At 62.0% G+C, this 23,073-nt stretch overlaps 14 protein-coding genes across 14 annotated transcripts; 6 read left to right on the top strand and 8 right to left on the bottom strand.

The window, feature by feature from the left end:
* Positions 1–8: 8 nt before the first annotated feature.
* FA10DRAFT_287556 (putative dehydroquinase class II) lies at positions 9–731 on the bottom strand (the record flags this gene model as incomplete). The annotated part of the gene is made up of 5 exons (XM_025524147.1): positions 9–78; positions 140–164; positions 223–286; positions 355–592; positions 661–731. The coding sequence occupies 5 exons, from the start codon at positions 729–731 to the stop codon at positions 9–11; spliced, it is 468 nt and encodes a 155-aa protein (XP_025376897.1).
* Positions 732–921: 190 nt separating this feature from the next.
* On the bottom strand, positions 922–2,053 carry FA10DRAFT_303004 (hypothetical protein; the record flags this gene model as incomplete). The annotated part of the gene is made up of 3 exons (XM_025525194.1): positions 922–1,513; positions 1,574–1,718; positions 1,777–2,053. The coding sequence occupies 3 exons, from the start codon at positions 2,051–2,053 to the stop codon at positions 979–981; spliced, it is 957 nt and encodes a 318-aa protein (XP_025376896.1). The 3' UTR covers positions 922–978.
* A 170-nt stretch (positions 2,054–2,223) lies between these two features.
* On the top strand, positions 2,224–3,349 carry FA10DRAFT_268221 (GINS complex, Sld5 component). Its single transcript, XM_025522239.1, has 5 exons — positions 2,224–2,513; positions 2,579–2,710; positions 2,778–2,970; positions 3,043–3,118; positions 3,181–3,349. Exons 1-5 carry the CDS (start codon positions 2,259–2,261, stop codon positions 3,275–3,277), a joined length of 753 nt encoding a protein of 250 aa, XP_025376895.1. The 5' UTR covers positions 2,224–2,258; the 3' UTR covers positions 3,278–3,349.
* On the bottom strand, positions 3,350–4,966 carry FA10DRAFT_303002 (TAP42-domain-containing protein; the record flags this gene model as incomplete). The annotated part of the gene is made up of 1 exon (XM_025525193.1): positions 3,350–4,966. Exon 1 carries the CDS (start codon positions 4,877–4,879, stop codon positions 3,350–3,352), a length of 1,530 nt encoding a protein of 509 aa, XP_025376894.1. The 5' UTR covers positions 4,880–4,966.
* A 131-nt stretch (positions 4,967–5,097) lies between these two features.
* FA10DRAFT_303001 (hypothetical protein) lies at positions 5,098–6,229 on the top strand. Its single transcript, XM_025525192.1, has one exon. The coding sequence runs from the start codon at positions 5,117–5,119 to the stop codon at positions 6,194–6,196; it is 1,080 nt and encodes a 359-aa protein (XP_025376893.1). The 5' UTR covers positions 5,098–5,116; the 3' UTR covers positions 6,197–6,229.
* On the bottom strand, positions 6,203–7,410 carry FA10DRAFT_268220 (putative OPI3-methylene-fatty-acyl-phospholipid synthase). The gene is made up of 4 exons (XM_025522238.1): positions 7,248–7,410; positions 7,140–7,180; positions 6,712–7,075; positions 6,203–6,646 (listed from the first exon to the last, which is right to left on the bottom strand). Exons 1-4 carry the CDS (start codon positions 7,346–7,348, stop codon positions 6,403–6,405), a joined length of 750 nt encoding a protein of 249 aa, XP_025376892.1. The 5' UTR covers positions 7,349–7,410; the 3' UTR covers positions 6,203–6,402.
* A 603-nt stretch (positions 7,411–8,013) lies between these two features.
* FA10DRAFT_268219 (hypothetical protein) lies at positions 8,014–9,097 on the top strand. The gene is made up of 2 exons (XM_025522237.1): positions 8,014–8,182; positions 8,263–9,097. Exons 1-2 carry the CDS (start codon positions 8,039–8,041, stop codon positions 9,058–9,060), a joined length of 942 nt encoding a protein of 313 aa, XP_025376891.1. The 5' UTR covers positions 8,014–8,038; the 3' UTR covers positions 9,061–9,097.
* A 283-nt stretch (positions 9,098–9,380) lies between these two features.
* Positions 9,381–11,414, bottom strand: FA10DRAFT_231710 (seryl-tRNA synthetase; the record flags this gene model as incomplete). Its single annotated transcript, XM_025518867.1, has 2 exons — positions 9,381–9,930; positions 10,000–11,414. The coding sequence occupies 2 exons, from the start codon at positions 11,412–11,414 to the stop codon at positions 9,381–9,383; spliced, it is 1,965 nt and encodes a 654-aa protein (XP_025376890.1).
* A 2,642-nt stretch (positions 11,415–14,056) lies between these two features.
* FA10DRAFT_268215 (hypothetical protein) lies at positions 14,057–14,346 on the top strand. Its single transcript, XM_025522236.1, has one exon. The coding sequence runs from the start codon at positions 14,087–14,089 to the stop codon at positions 14,339–14,341; it is 255 nt and encodes an 84-aa protein (XP_025376889.1). The 5' UTR covers positions 14,057–14,086; the 3' UTR covers positions 14,342–14,346.
* Positions 14,347–14,594: 248 nt separating this feature from the next.
* Positions 14,595–15,715, top strand: FA10DRAFT_151367 (hypothetical protein). The gene is made up of 2 exons (XM_025518101.1): positions 14,595–14,628; positions 14,733–15,715. The coding sequence occupies exon 2, from the start codon at positions 14,952–14,954 to the stop codon at positions 15,633–15,635; it is 684 nt and encodes a 227-aa protein (XP_025376888.1). The 5' UTR covers positions 14,595–14,628; positions 14,733–14,951; the 3' UTR covers positions 15,636–15,715.
* Positions 15,716–15,866: 151 nt separating this feature from the next.
* FA10DRAFT_268212 (signal recognition particle, SRP19 subunit) lies at positions 15,867–17,151 on the top strand. The gene is made up of 4 exons (XM_025522235.1): positions 15,867–15,939; positions 16,003–16,410; positions 16,478–16,577; positions 16,643–17,151. The coding sequence occupies exons 1-4, from the start codon at positions 15,901–15,903 to the stop codon at positions 17,107–17,109; spliced, it is 1,014 nt and encodes a 337-aa protein (XP_025376887.1). The 5' UTR covers positions 15,867–15,900; the 3' UTR covers positions 17,110–17,151.
* A 49-nt stretch (positions 17,152–17,200) lies between these two features.
* FA10DRAFT_151720 (hypothetical protein) lies at positions 17,201–19,022 on the bottom strand. The gene is made up of 9 exons (XM_025518102.1): positions 18,419–19,022; positions 18,242–18,357; positions 18,128–18,184; positions 18,039–18,065; positions 17,904–17,981; positions 17,749–17,839; positions 17,543–17,678; positions 17,374–17,436; positions 17,201–17,319 (listed from the first exon to the last, which is right to left on the bottom strand). The coding sequence occupies exons 1-9, from the start codon at positions 18,779–18,781 to the stop codon at positions 17,231–17,233; spliced, it is 1,020 nt and encodes a 339-aa protein (XP_025376886.1). The 5' UTR covers positions 18,782–19,022; the 3' UTR covers positions 17,201–17,230.
* FA10DRAFT_268210 (hypothetical protein) lies at positions 18,993–20,023 on the bottom strand. The gene has a single exon (XM_025522234.1). It carries the CDS (start codon positions 19,919–19,921, stop codon positions 19,265–19,267), a length of 657 nt encoding a protein of 218 aa, XP_025376885.1. The 5' UTR covers positions 19,922–20,023; the 3' UTR covers positions 18,993–19,264.
* Positions 20,024–20,215: 192 nt separating this feature from the next.
* FA10DRAFT_302993 (hypothetical protein) lies at positions 20,216–22,729 on the bottom strand. Its single transcript, XM_025525191.1, has 3 exons — positions 22,423–22,729; positions 20,541–22,356; positions 20,216–20,466 (listed from the first exon to the last, which is right to left on the bottom strand). Exons 1-3 carry the CDS (start codon positions 22,642–22,644, stop codon positions 20,378–20,380), a joined length of 2,127 nt encoding a protein of 708 aa, XP_025376884.1. The 5' UTR covers positions 22,645–22,729; the 3' UTR covers positions 20,216–20,377.
* Positions 22,730–23,073: the final 344 nt, after the last annotated feature.

The raw sequence follows: 23,073 nt of genomic DNA, 5'->3' as shown, positions 1-23,073 counted from the left end.
CGTCTCGACTACCGCTTCTCGGTGCTGCTCGCCTGCGCCAGCTGGTCGAGGCAGTAGTCGACGGCCGCCGTGTAGGAGCTGTGCGTGTGTGTCTTTGTCAGCGCTGTGCAGAATGATCCCTCTCACCACCTCGACTCACTAGGTGCCCAGGCCGAGCACGACGCCTGTCCCAGCTGGAGCGTCAGTCTAGAAGAAGCACGCCAGTAAAAGAGGCCCACTCACCGACGGCCTTGGCCGAGAGGTACGAGTGGTGGCGGAACGCCTCGCGCTTGTGCGTGTTTGAGATCTGTCTGCCTCGTCAGCTTCCACTGCACAGAAGAAGTAAAAGGAAAAAAGTAGTAGCAAAACACGCACATGCACCTCGACAAAGGGCACGTCGATGCCGCTGAGGGCGTCGACGAGGGCGACGGACGTGTGGGTCCATGCGCCGGCATTGATGACGATGAACGACGTGCCGTCGGTGCGCGCCGCGTGGATGCGGTCGATCATCGCGCCCTCGGCATTCGACTGGAACGCAGCCATGGCGACGTTGGCGGCCGCACAGCGCGCCTCGAGGCCGGCGAGAATGTCGACGAGCGTTGTGTAGCCGTACCTGTCCGTACCAGCGTGTCAGACGGTCAGCCAGTCAGCTAGTCAGTCGGGGCTATAAAGACCACCCACTTCTGCGGCTCGCGCACCCCGAGCAGGTTCAGGTTGGGCCCGTTGAGGACGAGGATCTTGCCGCTGGACATCGTCTGCTCGTTGTCGTCCTCGCTCGTCGTAGTTTGAAAGCAGCCTTCTGCATTTCCAACGGCTGGAAGCTCAGTGGAGCACAGGTCGGGTCCGATGTCGGAGCGCGCCCTGCCGAACAAATTAGACTTTTCGCAACACCGTCACTCAGGCTGTCACAGGCTTGTCACGCGGCGATGCAGGGACCTGGACCTGGCTGATGCGCATACAATTACAATGGCAATGGCACGTCTATGAGAAGCAAGCAAGTCAAGCGGCGCCTTCCTCCTCCTCCTCCTCCTCTTCCTCGTCATCAACGTCGCTCGTCTCGCCCGCCTCCATGCCGCGCCGCTTGGACCCCCGCTCCTCGTCGTCTTCCTCGTCGTCCTCCTGTGCGCCTGCTCGCCGAGATGCGCGATTTCGCTTGCGTGTCCTCGCCGGCGACGACGCGCGGCTGCTCGCCTTGGACTCTGGCGGCGTGGCGCCCTGGCCGTGCCCCGACGAGGCTGGCCTGAATGCGGCGGCAGCCGGGTTGAGCTTTGGCCCTGCTCCTGATGCTGCTGCTGCTGCTGCTGCTGCGTCTGAAGCTGCCGCCGCTGATGTCCCCACGTCGCCCGCGTCTTCGCCTGCACGCTGCACCTCCTGCCGCTCCCGCTCGCCGACCTCGAAGCCGACGTCGGCGCGCAGCGCCTGGAGCTGCTCCTCGATGCTGCCGAAGCGCGCCTGGCTGCGCGCCATGACCTCGTCGTACTTGACGCGCTCGCCCTCGAGCTCCTCGATGTCCCTCTCCAGCCCCTCGAGTGATCTGTGAAAGCATTCCCTCGTCAGTCGACCACCAATGAGACAAGTTTATAAAGAGACACACGTCTGCAGCTGGCCCCGGGCGTCGTAGCGCTTGATCTCGCTCGCCAGCGCATCGTACTCGAGCTTGTTCTTGCGCTCCTGCTGCACGGCCGCGAGCTCGTGCTTGAGCAGCTCAATGTCGCGCTTCGTCTGCTCGTGCTCTGCCTCTGTGCCGTCGTCTCGCTTCAGCCTGCCTGCTCTTCAGTCTGTGAGTGAGCAACTCACCCATCCGCTGCACCTCGCCAGTATAGAGGCGCACCTCGTCGCGCGTCGTGCGGCTGCTGACGCCGCGGAGCCGGCGCAGGCCCGTCGCGTAGCTCTCGACATCGAGCCGCAGCGAGGCCCGGGCCGCGTCGCCCTCGTCGCCGGCGAGCGCGAGGGCCGGGGGAAGCCGCTTGAGGAGCGCGCGCAGGCTGCGCTCGTTGAGGGCCAGCCGCGCACGCAGCACCGCGTCCTGCTCGTCTACCGTCAGTGGTGTCGGCGGTGCCGGTCGCGAGGCCATCCTCCAGTCGCTTTGCTTGTTGTGTGTGTGAGAGAGGGAGAGAGAGGGGGATGGGCAGTTGGAGATGGAGTTGGTCGCTGCGACTTTCTTGCGCCACGTGCCGCGCGCTGCCTCCAAAAGTCAAAGTGGAAATTGGCAGACGCGCATCCCGTCGCGATGTTCGTTGGAGCGGACCAACACTTTTTCCTGATCGGCAACGAGACAAATGGCGGGGCAGGGGGGCTTCTATTCGCTGCAGGACGACGAGGAGGAGGGCGGTGGAAGCAAAGCCGGGCCCTCGACTACATCAAGGAGAGCGGCCGAGGACATGGACCTGGCGCCGGCGTCGCAGGCGAGGGCGAGTGTCGCGCCGCTGGTCAGGCTGCAGGGCGCATGGGTGTCGGAGCGCGGGGCGCCGGAGCTGCTGCCGTGGGAGGGCGAGTCGGTGGACGCCGTGTGCTCGCAGATCGAGGAGCAGGTGGTGGGTGCTTCTTTCGTCGTTCTTCATTCAGAAGCAGACCAGGCTGACAAGGGGACATACGCCAGTCCATCATCGACTCGCTCGGTGCCGACGCTTCGACCAAGGAGGAGGAGCACGTCCGGCTCGCCCTCGTCGAGCTCGACGTCGAGCGGGCCCGCTGGCTGCTCCGCTCGTATCTGCGCTGCCGTCTCGAGAAGGTGCGTCTCTCTCCTATCAAAGGCGAGAAAGACAAGAAAGACAATCCTTGACTGACTATATATGCAGATCGAGCGGCATGCAGCCCACCTGGCGCTCGAGGCGTCGCACCGGCGCAACCTTTCGCAGCTCGAGCGGGGCTACGCACTCAAGTACGCCGACATGGCGGCGAGCCACTACACGAGCGCGGTCCTCGACTTTCTGCCCGACAACATGCGCGGCCTCGACGACCGTGCGCCGGGCGGGCCGCGGGGCGACATGGGTGCGTCCGAACAAAGAGAGCAATGGCGATTCTTGACTTGACTAACCGTAGCCTTTCCTTCTTCTCGAACAGTCGTGGGGCCAGACCTGGAGCGGCCCGTGTTTGTCCAGTGCCTCGCCGACTGTGGCTCGCTGGACATTGGCCTCGAGTGGGTGTCCCTCTTCTTCTATGCACTGCACCAAAACTGACACAAGATGCACGCCCATCCAGCGGCGAGACGGCCCTGCTGTCGAAAAACACAATCCACCTGCTGCGCTACCGGGCCGTGCGCCACCTCGTCGAGACGGAGCGCGTCGCGCTGCTGTGAGCGCATACACACACCACCCTGTATCACTAGTAGTCGATTTGTTCATTACAATTGCACAGTTACATCCTGCATTCACCCCCGGTTCATCGTGTTGCCCTGTCCCCGCGGGTTGGCCTCGGTGAAGTCGTCCCACTCCATGTCGCGCCGGCGCTGCTCGTCGGCGGCCTCGTCGGCGTCGCGCGTCGTCGCCCCACCGTCGCCCTCGGCACGTGCACGGCGCTGCTCCGTCGACGTGGGCGCCTGTGCGCTCGCCTCGCCGCCGCCCTGGATGATGTTGCCGCGGCGCTGCTCCTCCGCGAGGTAGTCGTCGATCGACATGGTTGGCAGCCGATGCGAGGGCCGGAACACCTCGTCGCGCAGGCGCTGCCGCTCGTTGAGCACGCCGCCCTGGCCTGCGCCTGCTGCTGCTGCTGAGGAAGACGACGCTGACCCCGAGGGGAGAATCGTAAAGGGCCGCAGCGGCTTGCCCTTGGGGTCCAGCAGCGGCGCCGAGCTCGACGCGCCAAAGCGCTGCTCGATGCGCCAGTCGTCGTCCCCACTGCTGCCTTGTCCTTGTCCTTGTCGCTGCGCACGCATGTCGCGCTCCTGCCCCGCGCGCGCCGCTGCGTCGCGTGCCGCACTCGCCGGCATGTTCTTCAGCAGCGCCAGCTCGGCGAGCGTCGAGTCGATGTGGTTGAGGGCACGGATCGCATGTAGCCGGAGGAGCATGACGAGGTAGCTGCGCAGGCCCGCCGGTGTCCGGACGCCGTCGCCAAACTCCTCGCCGGCCCCACCGACAAAGTTGCCATCGTCTTCCTCTTCCTCATCTCCGTCCTCCTCCCCATCGCCGTCCTCGTCCCCGTCCTCACTCTTGCTTACGCCCTCGTATTCGGCCCTGCCCTCATCTTCGTCCTCAGCACTGGTCGCCTGCTGGCCGCGCCGGCTGGGCGGCAGCACGAGCAGGTCAAACGCCGTCTCGGGCGGCTGTTGTGATGATGATGACGACGACGACGCAGCAGGCCCCCGCTTGGCCCGCAGCGCGAGCCTGTACGAGTCGAGAGCGCGGGAGAGGGCGCGCTCGAGGCGCAGAGCGGCAATCTTTGCCTGGCGCCGCGCGGCCGCCTCGCTGGGAAAGGGCGCCGTCGCCTCGTCGCCGTCGATGCACCTTGCCACCACGGCCGAGAGCTGGTTCACGTACGCGGGCACGGCGTCGCCGTCGGCCTCACTGCTGCTGCTGCTGCTGCTGCTTCGATCTCGCAGGAGCACGCCAAGAGTAGCGAGACGGGCGAGGTAGGTGCGCGCTGCGACGAGCGACTGCTGCAGCACGGCCTGCCGCGCGCCAAAGTCGCCCACGGCCGTGCGCGTCCGCAGCACCGCCTCGGCATAGACGCTGTCGAGGGCGAGGGCACGGAGCGACGCCGTGGGCAGGTCCTCGAGCGTGTCGTTGGCGCTGACGAGGCCGAGCGAGGCGATGCGGGCGCGCGCCACCTGGATCAGGCTCAGCAGCCCCGCCGCCGGGTCCTCGGCCGACGAGGAGGACGACGAGGAAGAGGCACGCTCAAAAATGGTGCCGAGGAGCGACGTCAGCGAGCCCGAGCTGCGCCCGCTCTGTGCGTCTGCCATTGGTCGCGGTCGCTGCGGCTGACTTACGTGCGAAGATCGACCGAAGAGCGAATGAAGAATGAAGAATGAACAACGAACGAGAAGGTCAGTGCGTCGTCGTCAGCCCCGGGGATAAAGAAGATTAAAAAATTCCAGTGCGAAATCAACCACGTGCAGAAAAAGAGAAGACAGGGCACCGTCGTCTCAAATTGGGTTTTCTTCCTCTTTCAGGAAGAAAGCGGCAGGCGAAGAACAACGATGCTTGCTCCGACGCTGAAGCGGTGTCTGCACACGACGGCGCTCCTTCGCCAGGAGGGCGCCGCCGCCGCCGCCGCAGCTTCTGCATCAGCAGCGACAGCGAGCAGGAAGTCGGCACCGACCGCCTCGGCTTCCGAGCTTGCCAATGCGCTCCGGCGAGTCGTGGGAGGCGCGCGACCTCCTCGAGCGGCAGGAGGAGCCAAGGGCCCAAACCGCGATGGCGACAGGCGAGCAAGCGGAGCTCGGCCCAGGTCAGAGGGTGATAGGCGAGGCGCTCAAAATGACCGACGTGGTGGCGGCGGCAATAACAACGATCGACGAGGCGGCGGCAACAACGATCGGCGAGGCAACAGCAGCGGCGACCGTCGCGGTGCACAGGGGCAGGGGCAGGAACAGCGTCGGCGGCGTCCGTCTGTCCTCCGGGATGTACGTGAGCGCTCGGGCGGCGGCGGTACACAATTCGAGCGCGGCGCCACGACACCCGCCCTCGACCGGCCACTGCCGCCGATCGAGGCGCTGATCCCTCGCACCGAGTGGTCCGCCTCTTCGTCGAAGGGCACCGTGCCCTTCTCGCGCATCCCTTACACGACGCCCTCGGAACTGCTGGGCCGGCCAGACCTCGACGCCCTCGTTGCCTCGCCGGCCTCGTCGTCTTCCCTAGCTGCGAGCAGCAGCAACAGCAAGCGCACGCGGCCGTTGCGCAACGCCGAGCGCGCCCTCCGCTACCACCTCTCGCCGCGCGGCAACAACACACTGGGCCCGCTCGGTGCGCCCACGCCCATCGCGCGGCCCGGCGCCCACACGGCGTGCGCAACGCAGGCTACTGCAGCAGCAGCAGATGGCGACAAGTCCATCAAGGAGCAGAGCCGCGACGAGCGGATGCGCCTCCTCGACGAGACCGTCGGCGGCGACTATTCGGCGCAGCTGGCCCCGTCGCTCCTCAAGGACAGCGACGCAGCGCGGCAGCCACAGCTCAAGACGGCCGCCGACGCGCTGGCGAGCAACGCCGAGCTCAATGTCGCCAGCCGGGCCTGGACGCTCGACGTGGTGCGGCGCATCATCAGCCGGCCGAGCAAGTAAGGGTATCAGAGCAGCAAAGAATCTAATTACGACAAAAGAAAGAGAGTGTGACAGAGTGAAAGAGTGAAAGAGAGAGAGAGAGAAGAGAGAAAAGGCGTGATCCGGGTGACTTTGGTACAAGGGGATAAGAGAGTTGCACGTAGCAGCGACGGTGAGGAAGAGTTGAATCGCCTCTTTTTGTTTGCGTGTCAAGTGAATGAAGCGCCTCAGTCTGACTTTTTCGACGAGCGCGTCCGCCGCGTGGCCGGCGCCGGGCTGTTGGCGGCGCTGCTCCTCGTCCCCCGCGCGGGGCCGTCGACGCTGCGGAGGTCGTCGATGGTCTTTGTCCGGCTCTTTTCCCGCGCGGCCTGGGCGTAGATGTTGGCGGTAAAGGGGCCCTCGAAGCGGAGCGCAACTGTGTACACGACGACGACGAGGGCGCTGAGGAGCAGGCCGGCGGGCTTGGCGAACCTGTGGCATGCCGTCAGCTAAAGAGAAGCAGGGAGGAGGGCCCGAAGCAGCGCAAAAGAACCCACCACAGGGCCACGCCGACAAAGCACATGGAGCTGCCCCAGTACATGGGGTCGCCCATGACATTAAAGGGAAAGCCAGTGACGATGTCGTCCATGAGGATGCCAAAGTAGTCGCCGAGGTAGGTGCCGGTGATGCCGAGGGCCCACATGCTGCTGAGAACAAAGACCTGGCCGGCGGCAAAGAGAGCCGCGCCAAGCGCCTTGGCGAGCGGGTGGGCGAGCAGCGCATTGTGCGGCTGCGTGGCCAGCGCGGCATTGTAGAGGTGGTCGCGGAGGATGCCGAGGAGGAAGATGGAGGCGCCCAGGAGGTAGCAGCCGAGGTAGCGCCGGCCGCCGAGGAGCTTCGTCAGTGTCTTGTTGTTGTACTCTGTGGGGGTGTTACTATTCAGCTGGGAGTTCAAGACGGTGCAGCAGCAGCAATGCTTGCTCACCATTCTGGGCGACAATGTTCCAGTAGAGCGGGTTGAAGCAGCTGGTGTGTGTCTTACTTCAGTCAGTCTCGCTTCCGACGCGGCGCAGGCCACACACACTCCACTCACATTGACGCTGCCGCAATCCAAAACGAGGGCTGGGCGAGGTCGACGATGGCGTCGAGCTCGTACGGGCTCTTGTGCTGCTGCAAAAAGGAAAACGAGACCATGGCGGGGGCTGAGCGTCGATGAACAAAAGAAAAGAAAGCCGGGAGCGGCAATGCGCACTGCACAACAGCAAGCGAGCGCGCGTTGCAGCGCGTCTCAAATTAAGACTGGCCCCGGCCTGCACGTGTGCGTGTGAGAAGAGAGAGTGTTCTTCGTAGGCGCTCACCGCCTTGGAAGACACACCGACAATGGCGCTCGAGGTCGAGACGTCGGCGGGGCGCTTCCACCTCACCTTCACCCAGGGCTTCCTGGCGGGGCAGCTGTCCGTCGTCATCCTCGCGCTCCTGGCGATCCGGTACGTCATCTTTGAGGACTCGTCGTCGTCATCGTCGTCGCGCTCCTCTGCTTCAGCCCCGGGTCCGCGGGGCGCCTGGCCGGGACGGGCGAGGGCGAAGCGGGACGCCAAGGGGGCCAAGCGCCGAGCGAGGGGCGTCGACGACGACAATGATGGCGAGCTCGACATTGCCAAAGTCATGGCCGACATCCTGGCGCGCACGTCGTACGACGTCGCCTCGCACCTCGGCGAGAGCCTCGACTGGGTCAATGTCGTCGTCGCCCAGGCCCTGGCCGGCTACCGCGACGACGTGCAGCGCGGCGGCTGGAGTGGGCTGCTCGAAGCGGCGACGGCAGCCACGGAAGAAGACGGCGACGGCGACGGCGACGGCGACCGGCGGCGGACCGCGCGCGACGTCATGGAGGAGGTGCTGAATCGCAACACGCTGGGCCGGGGCATCAGCTTCCTCGACCCCATCGAGGTGACCGACGTGCAGTTTGGCCAATCGTACCCCATCTTTACCAATGCGCGCGTGCGGCCGGCCGATGCGAGTGGCCGCATGGTGCGTGTCTTTTCTGCTGTACATGCGCTCTTGTGATGCAACGACGATGCTGACGGTGGTGGCATGCCATGCATACACAGCGCGTCGAGGTCGACGTCGACTACTCGGACCTGGTGAGCCTGTCGATCGACACAAAGGTGCTCATCAATGTGCCGCGGCCCCGCTTTGCCGTGCTGCCCCTCTCGCTGGGCCTCGTCGTCGAGCGCTTCAGCGGCACCCTCGCGCTGGAGCTCGTTTCCAGTCCGCATTCGCCGCCGTCCTTGCCCGCTTCTCAACTCGCTCGCAGTGGCGCCAGTGCAGCAGCCGCAGCAGCAGCAGCCGCAGACAGCGAGGCACCGCGGTCGCGACATCAGCTGCGCCTCTCGCTGCACCCCGACTTTGAGCTCGACGCACGCGCGACGAGCCTCGTCGGCAGCCGGGCCAAGCTGCAGGACGTGCCCAAGATTGAGCAGCTGCTCGTCGCTCGGCTCCGCGCCTTTGTCCACGACCGCTTCGTCTGGCCGCGCTACTGGAGCGTGACGCTGCCCAACCTCGTGCCGCGGCGGGCTGCGGGGCCGCAGCGGGGCGACGAAGGAGAAGAGCAGGACGACGACGAGGATGACGAGGAAGAGGAGGAGGGGGTCGACGAGGACGGGGATCTGATGCAGGGGCAGGGCCGGCTGACGGTCCAGCGGGGCAATGTGCTACTGGACGAGCAGGACGAGGAGGAGGACGAAGAAGAGGAAGACGAAGAAGAAGAAGAGCCGCACCCCGCCATCGTCGGCTCGCTCTCCAACGGCCTCCGACACCGCAATCGACCAGGCAGAGCACGCGCAAGACCGAGACCGACACTGACGCACAGCCAACTGCGCGCCTCGCAGCAGCAGCAGCCTGTATGAGGGCTCTTTCTCCTGTAATACAATTGAATTTACCCAGCATAACCTATCCAAGACGGTGACTTTGTGTTTTTATCTCAACCGTGACTTTGCCCTTTCTTCCACAGTGACCTTGTCCTTTCTTCCACAGTGATCTTGGCCTACTTTCAGCCGTGGCATTGATCTACTTTACACCGTGACATTGTCCTGATTCAACCGTGACACTGGCCTGACGACATTGGCCTGCTTTAAGTCGTGACACTGGCCTTCTTTCAACTATGACTTCGGGCCGATTTTGACCGTGGCACTGTCCTTTTTCGACGGTGACATGACCCCAGTACAAGCTATGGCACTTTTGTGGAACGCGCACGCGACAGGCGCAGGAGCGCACGCTTGAGGGGCTCGATGCAGCGCCGCGCAAGGGGCCCCGCCAGCGCGACGGACGCGGCCAGACGGAGGGGCAGGAGCGCCTTGACGACGGCGTACGCGGCGACGGCATTGGCAAACGAGCCGGCGAGCACGGTGCCCGTCTTTAACGCAGCTGCCTCGTCGTCATCAGAGGCGCCGGGGGCTGCAAAGCCAAAGTAGCCCTTGCGGCGGCCGTAGCGCTCGACGCGGGCGGCGCCCTCGCTGAGCCACTCGCCGCACCACCGCCTCCACGCAGCGACGGACCCGGCTGGCGATTCTGTTGGCTGAACCTGCCCATGCGAGGCATCGAGGAACCATGCGACGACGGCACCGCCGAGGCCAAAGGTGGCAAAGAGCCAGAAGAGGACAAAGAGGGGCAGGATGGCGGTGAGCTCGTGGAGGATGAGAAAGGCGAGGACCATGGTGGGTGCGTCGGTGCCCTGGCGCTGCGCAAGGGCGCGCACGGCGTCGATGGCGCGCGCGAGTCTGCCCTTGCTGCCTGGCGGCGAGTTTGACGACGATGATGATGATGATGACTGTAACGACGACGACGACGATGGATGCGACGACGAGGAAGAGGAGGTTGACGACAGCCACTCGACGTCGGCGGGGGCTGTGGGCGCAGGAGCGAGCCAGAAGGGCCGCAGGACGTCGGGCAGTCGGAGCCGGCCGTCGGACGCCACGCCGGAGTTTTCCACAAGGGCGACGAGCAGGCGGGGCACCGCGACGGCGGTGGCGTTGAGTGTGTGCGCGTAGGCCTCGCCGTCCGAGGCAGCAGAGCGATGGCGGAGGTAGAGCCGCCGTGCCTGGTAGTCGGTGCAGTTGGACGCGCTCGACACCTCGCCCCAGCGGCCCCGGCCCGGCATCCAGACCTCGACGTCGTACTTGCGGTGTGCGCTGGCGCCGAGCTCCTCGGTGGGCATGTCGAGTACGCGGTACGGCAGGCCGAGCTGGCCGACGAGGTGCTCCTGGATGCCGCGGAGGGCGTCGAGCATCGCGTGCGACTCGGCGCCGGCGCAGACGACAAACAGCTCGACCTTTGTGAACTGGTGGACGCGGTAGAGGCCGCGGCTGTCTGCGCCGCGCGCACCGGCCTCGGCGCGAAAGGCGTGCGAGGCAGCGACGAGCTTGCGCGGGTGGCCCTCGAGGTTCTCGAGCAGCTGGCCGGCGCACAGCCCAGCCAGGGGAATCTCGGCCGTCGCCGCGAGGCACAGGTCCGTGTCCTTTTCTTCAGCAGACGGCCGCTCGTCGCCATCGACGGTGAGCCAGTAGACCTGGCCGCCGCCGCCGTCGCGCGGGGCGAAACCGGTGCGGGCGAGAATGTCGCGCTTGACGACGTCGGGCACCACGCAGGGCGAGAAGCCGTGCTGGGAGACGGCAGCCGTGAGCGCGTACTGGACGAGTGCGTGCTCGAGCTTCGCCAGGCTGGCGCGCATATAGGGCCAGTTGGAGCCGCCCGAGGCGAGCTGCGAGGCGTGCGTGTCGAGCAGCTGGCTGCCTGCTTCATCAAGCAGCGCGACGTGGTCCCGCGCCGGGTCTGCACTTGCCACGCCATCGAGCCCTGCCTGCGACAGAGTCACAGGCAGACGAAGCGCGTCAAAGGCCTTTCGCAGCGGCCCGTCGGCGAGGAGCGACGGCTGGCCACCGACGGCGACGATGCGCGCCTCGCTCTCGCCGCCCCGTGGCACGTCGTCGTGCGTCGTGTTGGGCAGCTTCAGCCGCAGCCGGAGGCTCGTCGCATTCAGCGCCTCGATCTCGGCCGCCACGCTCGTCGCATCGTCCTTGAGCGCACGCGCCCGGGCCTGCGCGCGCCTCAGCTGCTCTCCGTCCCTCTCCTTGTCACTCTTTGTCGACCCGTCTCCCTTTGTGGATGATGATGAAACAAGACGCCGGATCTCGTGGCCGACGTCGGCCTGCTCCTTGGCCAGGCTCTGCCGCCGTGGCAGCAGTGCCTCGAGGCGGGGCCGCATCGCCTCGAGCTGCGCATGGTCGTCGCGCGTGAACGTCGACTTGCGCACGAGCGCATTGGCCAGCCCCGCCTCGAGGTCTGCGCGCCGGTACGACCACGAGGGCTTCGGCGGCGGCAGCCGCCGCAGCCGGCTCACCTGTGCAGACGAGGGCGGTATTGACGATGATGACGACGGGCCCTCGTCGCTGCTGTATGCTCGCGCACCACGGACCACGGACACGCCACGTGACGACGACGACGACGACGACGACGACGACAAGGCAAGAGCGACGACCAGCCGCGGCGTCTCTCGCACCATGACCATGCTCGGCCCGATGTGTGCAGAGTCGTAAGACAAGCTGTCCCTCTTAGCGTCCGTCTGTCACTGGTAAGGCTTTCTCTTTAGCGCTGTGGTCAAGGCGAGCGCCGATCGGCCCGAGCGCAGCAAAAAAGAAGAAATAAAATGAATAAATTAAACTAAAAAAACAAAGAAGCAAAGCCTGACGGTGCAGGTCACGATGGCTGGACACGCGGCGTCTTTGCCGAGTGTCCTGTCCTGCGGCTGGCCGCTGTCTGCCTGTCTGCCTGTCTGCCTGTCTTCTATGTGCAGCAGTGCCGTGCGTGCTAGCCCCGCCAAGTGACAGCTTCGGCCAGATCGAGCCGATGCTAGTGGCGTTCTTTTCGGCCCTGTGGCCAGGCCCGCAGATCGCCAAGCCCAGCCCAGCGAGCGTACGACCGTACGACCGAAAGAGAGACAGAATGGAGCCGATATGTCCGTCTGTCCGTCTAGACGAAAGTGGCCACGTTCGGTTTCGCACCGCCTCCGGGTGACTCGCCCCGGTGTCTTTTCTCTTGCGTCGTTTAGCTAATGCCGACAGGGAATGCTGAGCCCAATTACGGCCTCAGCGTAGTGACTAGGTTGGTTGCCCCGTCGAGGAAGAAATAAAAATAAAAACAAAACCGAAAAAAACAAAAGACGATTTAGAGCGCGAAAAAGGCCGAAGCTGCGAAGGGTGACGAGGCCCGAGAAGAAGCGTATGAATAAAAAGGGCGCAAGGGGAGCGGACGACACGAGAGGAAGAGAGCAGAGAGGAGGTCTTTTGACGCGTCATCAGTAGTAGTAGTGAGAGTGTTTCTTTTCCTTTCGTCGACGTTTCTCGGTGGAGGAGGGGAGACGACACCGCATACAACGAGCACAGCCTTTGCACACACAAGCCCTCGCGCGCGCTCACACCCACGACTGCGCTCGTTCAAGGCACGCACACGCACATGCCCACGCAACATCGGCGGCGTCTTGGCAGCATCACTGAGCGGGAGAATTAAAAAGGCAGCGCAAAGAGCAGCAGCAGCGGTGTGCAGCGAGACTCCCCCAAGGCAAGGCTAGCTGAGAGGCTGCAGTCGGCAACATGATCACGGTGGCGACCGACGAGGACACGTACACGATCGATGCCGACCTGAGCATCTCGCTCGAGAACCTTCAGGCGCTGCTCGAGGCCGACACGTCGATTCCGACGGCGCAGCAGGCGCTCTACTGCAACGGCCGCCTCCTCGCCGATGCGCACCAGTCGCTCGAGCAGATGGGCGTCGGTGCCGACGACCTGCTGCTGCTGCGTAACAAGGCCCAGCTCGCGGGTTCTTCAGCTACTGCCGGCGCAGGCTCGTCGCGAGGCGGCGATGCATACAGGTGGGTCAGGCAGCTGATCAGAGTAGAAGCGCATCAGCACGCTGACTGAAGAGGCAAAGCGAGGAGCAGGCGGCCGAGACGCTGCGGCTGGAGCTGCTGGGCAATCCGCAGATGATGGCGCAGCTGCGCGCCAACCGGCCCGAGCTGGCCGACGCCGTGGCCTCGAACCCCTCCCGGTTCGCCGAGCTGCTCAAGCAGGAGCGCCAGCGGGCATCGGCGGCGCAGCAGCAGCGCCTGCGCGCCGAGGCTGAGCTCGCGGCTGCTGACGAGTTCGATGTCGAGGCACAGCGGCGCATCGAGGAGGCCATCCGGCAGGAGCAGGTGCTCGAGAACCTCGAGTCGGCGATGGAGTACAACCCCGAGAGCTTTGGCCGGGTCACGATGCTCTACGTCGAGACCGAGGTCAACGGCACCCCGGTCAAGGCCTTTGTCGACTCGGGTGCCCAGGCGACGATCAGTGGGTGTTCTTTGTGTCAGTGAGCCACAACAGAAACTGACAAGTACCCACAGTGAGCCCCGACTGCGCCGAGCGGTGCGGCATCATGCGCCTCCTCGACCGGCGCTTTGCCGGCATTGCGCGTGGCGTGGGCACGGCCAAGATCCTGGGCCGCGTGCACAGCGCCCAGATCAAGCTCGGCGATGCCCTGTTCTTGCCATGCAGCTTCACCATCATGGAGGGCCGCGGCGTGGACCTGCTGTTTGGCCTCGACATGCTCAAGCGCCACGCCTGCGTGCTCGACATGGCTGCCAACCGGCTCGTCGTCCACGGCCAGACGATCCGCTTCCTCGACGAGCACGAGCTGCCCGAGAGTGCGCGCATGGCCGAGGAGGAGGGGGGCGAGGAGCCGGCCAGTGGCAGCGAGGGCCTATCCTTTACTGCCCCGCCAGCAGCTGGAGCAGCAGCAGCAGCAGGGGCCAGGCCAGGGCCACACGAGGCGGCGGCGGCCAATGCCAATGCCGCCGCGCGCGCCGGTGCAGGCGGCACCCTCGCCACGCCCCCGCCACGCGACATGGGCGGCATGTCGTGGCAGCATTCCTCTTCGGCGGCTGGCCCAGCATCAGCACAGCGACAACAACAACAACAATCAGCAGCAACAGCACCGTCAGCACCGTCAGGAGGAGCAGGAGGAGCAGGCAAGGCATGGCCCGCCGCGTCGATGCAGACACTCCGCGATCTCGGCGCGACCGACGCACAGGCCAAGGCGCTCCTCGACGCCGCGGGGGGCAACGTAGAGGTGGCCGCCAGCCTCCTTTTCCAGCAGTAGACTCTCACCAGTCCCCTCAGCCAGCAAGTGAGCCGCCGCACCAGCAGTGGCTTATTTAAGATCAGCAGTAGCAGCGCCCATGCAAATCACATGAAGCATCTTGTTCCACAGAAAGCACTAGCTAGTCGTAGAATGTGGAACCAGCTAGTCGTAGAATAAGTGAAGAAATTGTATAGCATTCGAGACGACGGGCCTGCGCCTCGGAGAGGTCTGCAGTGTGAGTGTTGTAAGAGAGGAAAAAAGTGGGATCCAGCAAAGGGGAAAGGGAGAAGAAGAAGAAGGAAAAGGTGAGAGACGTGGCGCAAGAGTAAGCCCCATTGAGTTGCCGCCGCGGAATGCGACGGTGACCGCATGACTGTGCACGATTGGATGACAAACCCAGGAGCAGCAGCACCACGAGGGAGGGTCGTTCTCCAGCCCTCTGTGTGTTTGTGTGTCGCGGAACAAGGGCTGCGGCTCGGGCGTACTCTTCCCCGGTGCAAAGTGTGAGGGGGGGATAGTAAGCTTCTCCCGGGGAAGAGCAGGGCGGATCGACGGTATAGGGATCGAGGGTGGAGAAGCGGCGCACAGGCTTGCGTGAGCAGCAGCAGCAGCAGCAGGGAGGACCCCGATGGAGCTCACATCTTCGCTCTTCAACGAGGACACCTCCCTGCGCCGCAGAAGCCCAGAGGCACGCCAGGCGCCGCTCTCAGGGCAGAGCAAGGCCATCGAATGCGACGGGCACGGGGCAGGCTCTGTAGTGCCGCTTGCGAGCAAGCAGAGGCGAGCCACCCCGGCCAAGACGCCGACCGAGGCCCGCATCAGCCCCAGCCCCCACCTTTGGACCCCTCGCCCCTTTTCCAGTCTTGATGCGACGAGCGGGCTTATGAATACAATCGCCAGGCATGGAACACCTTCATGCCCTCTTGCCAGACGGTGGAGAGGAACCTCGGGCAGGAAGAGAGAGAGCAGGAAGGAGAGTTCATGGCCGCATCTCTACGATGGCTCGGCCCGCTTTCCTGTCCTTGCATCCCCCTCAGCTTTTCATCTTCCTGAGTCTCTCTCTCCTCGCCGTCTTGGGTCCCTGTCCAACGGGCAAAGGGGGGGAAAAGCGTCTAGCCCGACGGTCAATCCAGAGACTGCTCGTCGTACCAGTAACGACTGGAAAGAGGCAGAGAGGCAAAAGAAAGGGGCACACCCTCACCCACCGTCTCCCTCTGGCCCGACCGTAAACCGTTGTTCTCTCTGGTCGACGCGAGAAGCTGGAGACGAAACCCTCCGGCTGGCTCCCTGTGTCCGGGGACTTTCCCCGTAGGCGAGGATCTGCCGAAGCGAGAGTCCTGGCTACGATGGCGGTCCTTTGCGCGTCTCTCCTGTTCTTCTTCCTCTTCTTCTTCTTTTCCCCTTCCCGCTGGATGAGTTGATTGGTGAGAAAAAGAAGAAGAAAAAAATGGAATTCCGTCTCGTGTGAGCAGATGCCTTTTTCCCACGTGGAGAAGAAGCGCAAGATTGCAAGTTGCGACGGCTGCGAGCGAGGCCTCGCCAGGCCATCGTCGGACACGCAAGACAACGACGACGAGATGTCAGGCACCATTGAGGAGTTTGACGATGACACCGACGTGGGTGCTTTGACTTTACGCGAATGGAAGCACGAATACTGACGGGTTTTGAGATCACTGCAGTTCGCGCTGCCCAGCGCGCCGCCCGCTGCGCCCGGCGGAGCATCGGCCGACCAGATGGCGCAGCTGCAGCAGATGATGGCCCAAATGGGCGGCGGCGGCGGCGGCGCACCAGGCGGTCCATCGGGGGGCATGCCACCCCAGCTCGCGCAGATGATGTCGCAGATGGGTGGCGGTGGCGCTGGCGGCATGGGAGGCGGCTTCCCCGGCGGCCCTGCTGACCTGCCTGCCAACCCGACGCTGACGGCCGAGGAGAAGCGGTGGACGACGCTGTACCCCATCTACTTTGATGCCAAGCGGCCCTTTCGCAAGGGCGCCCGCCGCATCAAGCTCGACGAGGCCTGCCTCTGGCCGCTGAGCGAAGACATTGCCGACGCTGCCCAGCGGCTCCGCCTCCTCCACGCTCACGAGGTTAGTTTTATTGTCTCTCCCGAGTGCAATGTTTGCTTGCATGCTGAAAGTTTGGCTCCAACAACAGCCCAGAAAGACGCATCCGAGCGACTGGGAGAACCCGGGCCGGGTCAAGGTGCGCCTGTTTGACGACGACGGAAAGGCCGTCGATGCCAAGATTCAGTCGAGTGAGTAACTCGCGGGTCTTTCCCTCTTGTAGCAATGAGCATGGCCCGCTCATTTTCCACCATAGAACAAGACCTCATCAAGGAGGTTGCATCCATGATCCAGTCGCAGTGCGGTGGCAAGCCCGCAAAGACAGCGGCAAAGAAAGAGGGAGCCGCGGAGAAGACGGGCAAGGAAAACAGCAAGAACAGCAAGGACAAGAGCGTGCCAAAGCGAAAGACGCAGCGGCTGCTTCCTCACGCCCGCATCGAGGCCAAGTCGGCGCCTCCACTGGCACAGCGGTACCCGGTCACGTCGCCTGCGCGCGAGGTGGGCATGCTCAACGCCGACCTCGGCGGCATGCTCGGCGGCATGGAGGGCATGGGCCCGCTGGGCGCCATGATGGGCCAGATGGGCCTTGGCGGGGGCGACGACGACGACGAAGAGGGCGAAGGCGGCGCACAGGAGGACAAGGAGGACGAAAAGAAGAAAAAGGACCCACTGCAGAACCTGAGCAGACGGCAGAGAAAGAAGGTCATCCGTGTTGGTCGTTAGAGAGAGAGCGCATACATTTCAAATTGCAATGCATCTTTTCGCTTCATCGTGTCACTGCCTGAGGATCTATCTTTCCAGAGAATCACTGCCGGATGGTCCCAGTCGAAGTCTGGACTCCTTTCTAAAGAGTCACGGCCGGGTGGTCCCAGTCGAGGTTGGACTCCTTTGACTCGCCACGGGGTCGCGCCGTACCAAAGTAGGTGTCCCACACTGTCACTCCTGTCAGCCACTTTCTATGAACAAGGGACATGGGAAATGACTCACTCCTTGTCTGCTTGCCATAGTTGCCAGACGAGCGGTAGCCCCGCAAGTGGTGGTTGTCGTGGTCTAGAGAGTCCACAAATCGATCAGCAAACAACAACAACAACAACAACAACAAAAACAAAAACACAAAAAACACCGTTGAGCGCCACTCGATACGGAGAACACCCACCTTCGAGGCAGAGCTCCATCCCGACGCCGAAGTAGCGCAGGAAGAACGTAGTGGGAACTCCCCAATAAAGCCGAATGCCCGAGTGCCCGCTTGCCTCTGTGTAGAGGAGGTAGCATGTCGTCAGGTACCATGTCGTCTGTCGGAGCAGTCCATCCTCTGTGTCAGCCGTGGGATGTGAATGTAGAGAGGAGAGGCATGACACCCACAAAGTCGACGGGCAAGACGAGCCAGGTGAGCAGGGGGATAAAGAGGATGTCGCCCCATTCCTGGAACACATCGGCGTACGCTCCGAGCGTGCTGCGTTGACATCCTCAGTCAGATTGTTTGAGAGAGAGGAGAGATAGGCATTCATTCGACTCACGCATTCGGGTGCTTGGTCGTGTGGTGCAGACGGTGCAGGGGCCACAGCCACGAGATCTCGTGCATCGAACGGTGGTACCTTAATGGTTTGTGCCTGTCAGTAGTCTCTTGGAGGACTAGAAGAGGAAAAGCTCACCAGTAGAACCAGAAATCGAGGATCATGCTGCAGGTGGGTGCTATTAGTGGCCTCACGGAGAGAGAATCAGAGCACACGCGGACACGCACCAGAACGCGCAGATGTCAATCGGCGTCTTCCACGTCACGCTTGGCATCTCGTAGCGGCTGTGTGAAGAAGAAGGAGGTGAGTAGGAGTCAAGAGTGCAAAGGAAGAGGACCCACTCATAGGCAGCAAAGGCAGCAAAGATGGGCCGCACCGTAATGACGCCCAGCAGCGACAGGGCGACCTTCCAGCCGTGGGTGTCTGGCACGCCGTCTCTTTCGGATGTACCGTCGAACTACAGGCCCTCTCCATTTAGCTTTTGACGACCAGAGCATGAACACTAGAAAAATACCCACAAAGCCATAGTGCTTGCCCATGCGGCGCAGCATCTTGAACAGGCTCACGCCAAAGGTGAGGAAGCTTGCCGCATAGAAGACGACGGCAGCGGCCGGGTGTAGCGTGATGCGGGCATAGCGCATCAGGGCCCAGTGGATGAGCAGCGGCGGCAGGGCGCGCGGGAGCACAAACGCATGCTGCCTCCAGACGGGATACACCGGCACTTTGTCCTCCTTGGCGTGCACGGGCGGCCGTGCCGAGCCTGCCGGGTCCTGGATGATGTCGAGGAGCACAATGGAGCGCTGTGCAAAGTTCCACGTCGACGGGTCCTTGAGGTGCCACGTCGCGGGCGTGCTGGCAGGAGCTCGCTTTACGTTGCTCATCTTGTCCTTGCAGTAGACGGTGGCGGAAAGGGGCAACTAGTTTGCGAGACGAGCGGACGCTGCTCCTATTAATTGATTGGAAAGCACCTGTGGCGAGCGTCTCACCCGCCATTCTCATTTTCTTCTTTGCGAGATTGTCGTCCGGGGTACATGTTCCTAAAATTGTCAGCACGGGCCCACGCCGCGTCAATTAGAGCTCGTCCGTTTGAAACCCGGATGAACCTGCTTAGACGCCACTAAAAACACAGAGAGGCGGTGACCAATCAGTGCTGGCACATACATCCCCTTCGCTCCACCTGACAATGGCCTGTGCATGCTCACGGTACCATCCTCTCACTATGGCACTTTCTGTCGTTGACTTCTGACCTGCTTGATACGCTTCAAGCAGGTCTTGTATTCTCATAGCTGGACATGGCCTGCTTCGATTGATTATTGCACGAAGACAAAGGACTCCTAAGAGACAGGTCTTCGCGCCGCTGCCGTCTATTGAACAGGAGCGCACCTGCCGAAGGAGTACTTTGTGCCACAGTAGGTGCCATCGACGGGCGTGTCCGCTGGCGTCAGACTCACGTGCCCGACCCACGATCCTGCCGGGTCCATTCGGAGGCACTGCACGCCGCAGATGTCGGCGTCGGCGTTGAAGAGGTAAGAAGCCATCGCGTTGGCGACAGCATTGCGCTGTGCAGAAGCGCTGCACCTCGTCGCGTATGTCTTCCAGTGCACTTCGTCAATGGCCTGCGATTGAATCGTGCAAGCGCAGGCGTTGTCGCTCGAAGGGGCGTCGATCCAGTAGTAACGTAAGCCTGCCAGGAGGCAGTTGAGAGCGAATATGCCCAAGGCCCAGGGCCAAATACTGTCGAGCAGGTGGCGGCGAAAGACAGCAGCAGAGGCAGGAGCTGAGCGAACCTTGTTGCGTCGATCAGCGTGATAGCACCAGACAGCGACCGTTGATCCCGCCATGGTCAGCAGGCTTAAGAAGACGGACAAGGTGGTGTAGCTGTCGCGCTGGTAATAGAGAAGAAAGCCATGGGCGATGTTGCAGGAGACAGTGAAGGGGAGCGGAGCGAAGCCCGACTTGGACTCTTCTCCGTCTAAGGGTGCGGCAATGGGAACTGCCTTTTCTGGTGGAGGCGAAGCCATCATCCTTACTAAAAGCCCTGCGAGTCCTGGTGGAGGAATGATGAGACTGTGACAGCGTTAGTCGTTGGATCCCTGCGTCCAGCGTAGGTGTGGAGAGCAACCCGGCTCGTGTGGACCTTTTTTATGTCCGATGTGGGCAAGACTAATTCGACCATGCGTACTCCACGTCGGCGCAACCCCGAGGAAGCACTTGCATCTAGCTCAAGAATAGACACGCCACAGCGCAAATCCCAAGGGCAATGTAACGCACCTGTATAAATTGACCGGAGGACGTCGACGCTATATCAGTCACATCCAAGTAAACCGTCGATGAATTCCAAGCGTATGAAAAGGAATGAAGAGATTTACAGCTCTCGTTTCGAGCTGCTTGATAAGAAGTGACAGAATTTGAATCACCGGATCCTAGAATCATTGAGACATTAGAGCACGCAACCACCAGGAGGTGTGAGGAAGACATCATTTGGGGCATGCAGGCAAGAAGCTCGTCTTGAGATTGGCGGCCACGAGCATCGTCTCGAGCGCATCTCGTATCCACTCGCATGTAGCTTGATCGGCAAGAAGGTGAGAATCGAAGCTGAAAGAGCGATGTACAGAGGATTGAAACGAGAGCTCGACTCACTTTTCTTTTCAATGAAGACAGATCCATCAGGATACATGGACCCTTCATCAGAGATTACGACTGCGTACGGGTCTTCATCCGAGTCAGCGGGAGACAAGTCGTAAGCATCCTTGCTCGGTCCATCGATTATCTTCACAGCCTCGGTGTGATTCTTGGGATCGGTAGCAAACTGCTTAAATTCGTTATTGACAAGGTCGACGAGCTTTGGTCCGACTGCCTCTTGGACTTCGGCCTTGGTTGACTTGTTGTTCTCTAACAGAGACACGGAGGCTAGGCCTACGCCAAAAGCAGCGGCGAGGGGATACACCGCGCTGGCTCCAGCGGCGACGACAGCAGGATTGACAGTGACGGGCTTATCGTTATTGTGCTTTTTGTCATCCTCTTCCTCCTCATCTTCTCTCTTGCACGATCTGTCCTGCCTGCGGTTTCCGGCAAAAGCAGGTCGGCGGAGCATCTCGTCACGGCGCCGAGAGGAAGGAGCCGATGACTTTTGGGCGCCCTTGCAGCAATACTCGCTCGGAGAGCAGCATTGATCCTCGGGAATTTGCTGTTGTGCCTGCAACTCTGTGAAGAGAGGAGGGGCTGACTTGTCTTGTGCAGCTCTGGTTTGGTCCCCGCAGCAGCCGTCAGCATCCTTTTGGTGGTTATTGTTGGGCACGTTCGGATTCTCTCCGCAGTTTTTTTCGACGGCGGCCATGACGTAGGGCTCTTGGGCATGGATCGTGTTGCGCATATTGTACCAATCCTTGTCGAGCTGATCTGCCCAACCCGAAGGCTGTTGGATGTATGTGCCCGCAAAGAGCTTTGCAACTGCTGCTTCGAGCTCACCTGCTGTCGCCTTGGCTTCTTTCTGGTGTAGCTCCAGATAATAGGCCAGCCCCAACCACGACTTGGCAAAGTTGAATTGAGGTTCCTCTTTGTCGAACGACCATTTGAGAATGGGCAACGGTTGCCCTAAGAATCGCGTCTGAAGAATCAGGCCCGTCATGCGCTTCTTGAGCTGATTAATGGTCAGCGGAACTCCATGCAAATTCTGGGCCTTGTTCAGGATATCCAACAGTATTTGGCGGTTCTCGTCCTTTCGCAAAATCGTACACACGTCCTCCCAAACGTCGACATCTCCTGTGCAAGAGGACTCAGTGGCTTTCACTAGGCCGGTGAGTTGGAACTTGAACCACTGTAGCTCCACATAGTGATCGCACTGGCCAGCATCGTCTTTAGGATTTGACCCTTGCCTACCACCCGGGTTCCACTCGTTTCCGGCGTCGCGAATCTCCCCGATGAGACTTTTGGAGTCCACCTCCTTGTACTTGTATGATATGGTGCCCTTTGTTTTAGGTTGTCGGCAGTAATCACCATAATTTGGCGTCCGGAGCACGAGCGCATCCTGGCGTTTCTTAGGATCTTTTCCCTTTCCCTTGCATAGAGCTTCTTCACGATCTGGGCCTTTTCCCAAATTTGGACTTTTCGCAGGTCTCGGCTTGGTGACGCCAGGAGTGCTAGGCCTTTTCTCGGCGCGGGCGTAAAGTTCGTCTCGTTCGTCCCTCTTACTGGCGGACGGCCGAGGACAAGCGGGAGCAGTTGACGAAGGCTGAGATTTCGACGTCGGTGGTGGCGGTGGACTTTTGGCCGGCGGAGGCGGCACAGGAGTTCTGAAGGGGGTTGCTAATGTCGAATCCACAATGGTATTCGGGTGCCCGGCCTTCCACTGGTCTTCACTGATGTCTTTGTAGGGCCACGGCACGTTGGCGTAGTCGTCACGGTACCAGCAGTAGGGGTTGGGCGTAAATTCGGAAGGGATATAATTACCTCCAATCTGAGCCATGGTGGTTGTCAATACTTGCATCTCTCGAGCAACCCTCGTTCGATGCGTGTCACTCACCGGGCAGTTTCCGGTACCGTCACCTTCAGATATGCCACCATCGCCACCTCGAGGTAAGGGAGCCGCTGTCGTAAAAGCAAACTGGTGGGTAGACGTAGCGACAGCAGTTGCGACATGTGCAGTTGTCGTTGGAGCAGAAGTGCCTGTTGTGGAACCAGCCACATAGACAACTGGAAGTAGGAAAAAGAGAGGAAGCCACGAGGATCCGCGCCTGGCGAACATCGTGTGCCTTCGAAAAAGAAGCGGCGTTGCACAGAAGGTGTCCTTTCAGGCCACCAGGGCCAAAGCAAGTAAGGAGATGAGGGAACGAAAGTGACGAGAACCACTTTTCATCTCTTCCTTTTATGAGTAAAGGTCCTGATGTAGCTGGCAATAGTCCACGACGGCACTGCATGGGCGCCGACTATACCTGGTACTGCTCCCATGCCTGCAACCTTTGTCGCGAGGCAGCACGGCTGCGTGCGTGATCTCTTGACATTGCACGAGGTATCTGAACAATCAAGTAGGGCGCCATATTGGCCACCTTTTCGAGAAAGGAAGGCGGAGCGGTCTGCGCACAAGGCTGGTAGCCCGTCTACTCTTGAACGAATTCTTCCACAAGGTCGCACTTTAGCTTAAATTTCCTCGTTCTCCTCCGGACGCCCTCCTAGG

This window comes from Acaromyces ingoldii (assembly GCF_003144295.1).
Source record: "Acaromyces ingoldii strain MCA 4198 unplaced genomic scaffold FA10scaffold_4, whole genome shotgun sequence".
Lineage (NCBI taxonomy): Eukaryota > Fungi > Basidiomycota > Exobasidiomycetes > Exobasidiales > Cryptobasidiaceae > Acaromyces > Acaromyces ingoldii.
This window is presented reverse-complemented; position numbering and strand designations above follow the sequence as displayed.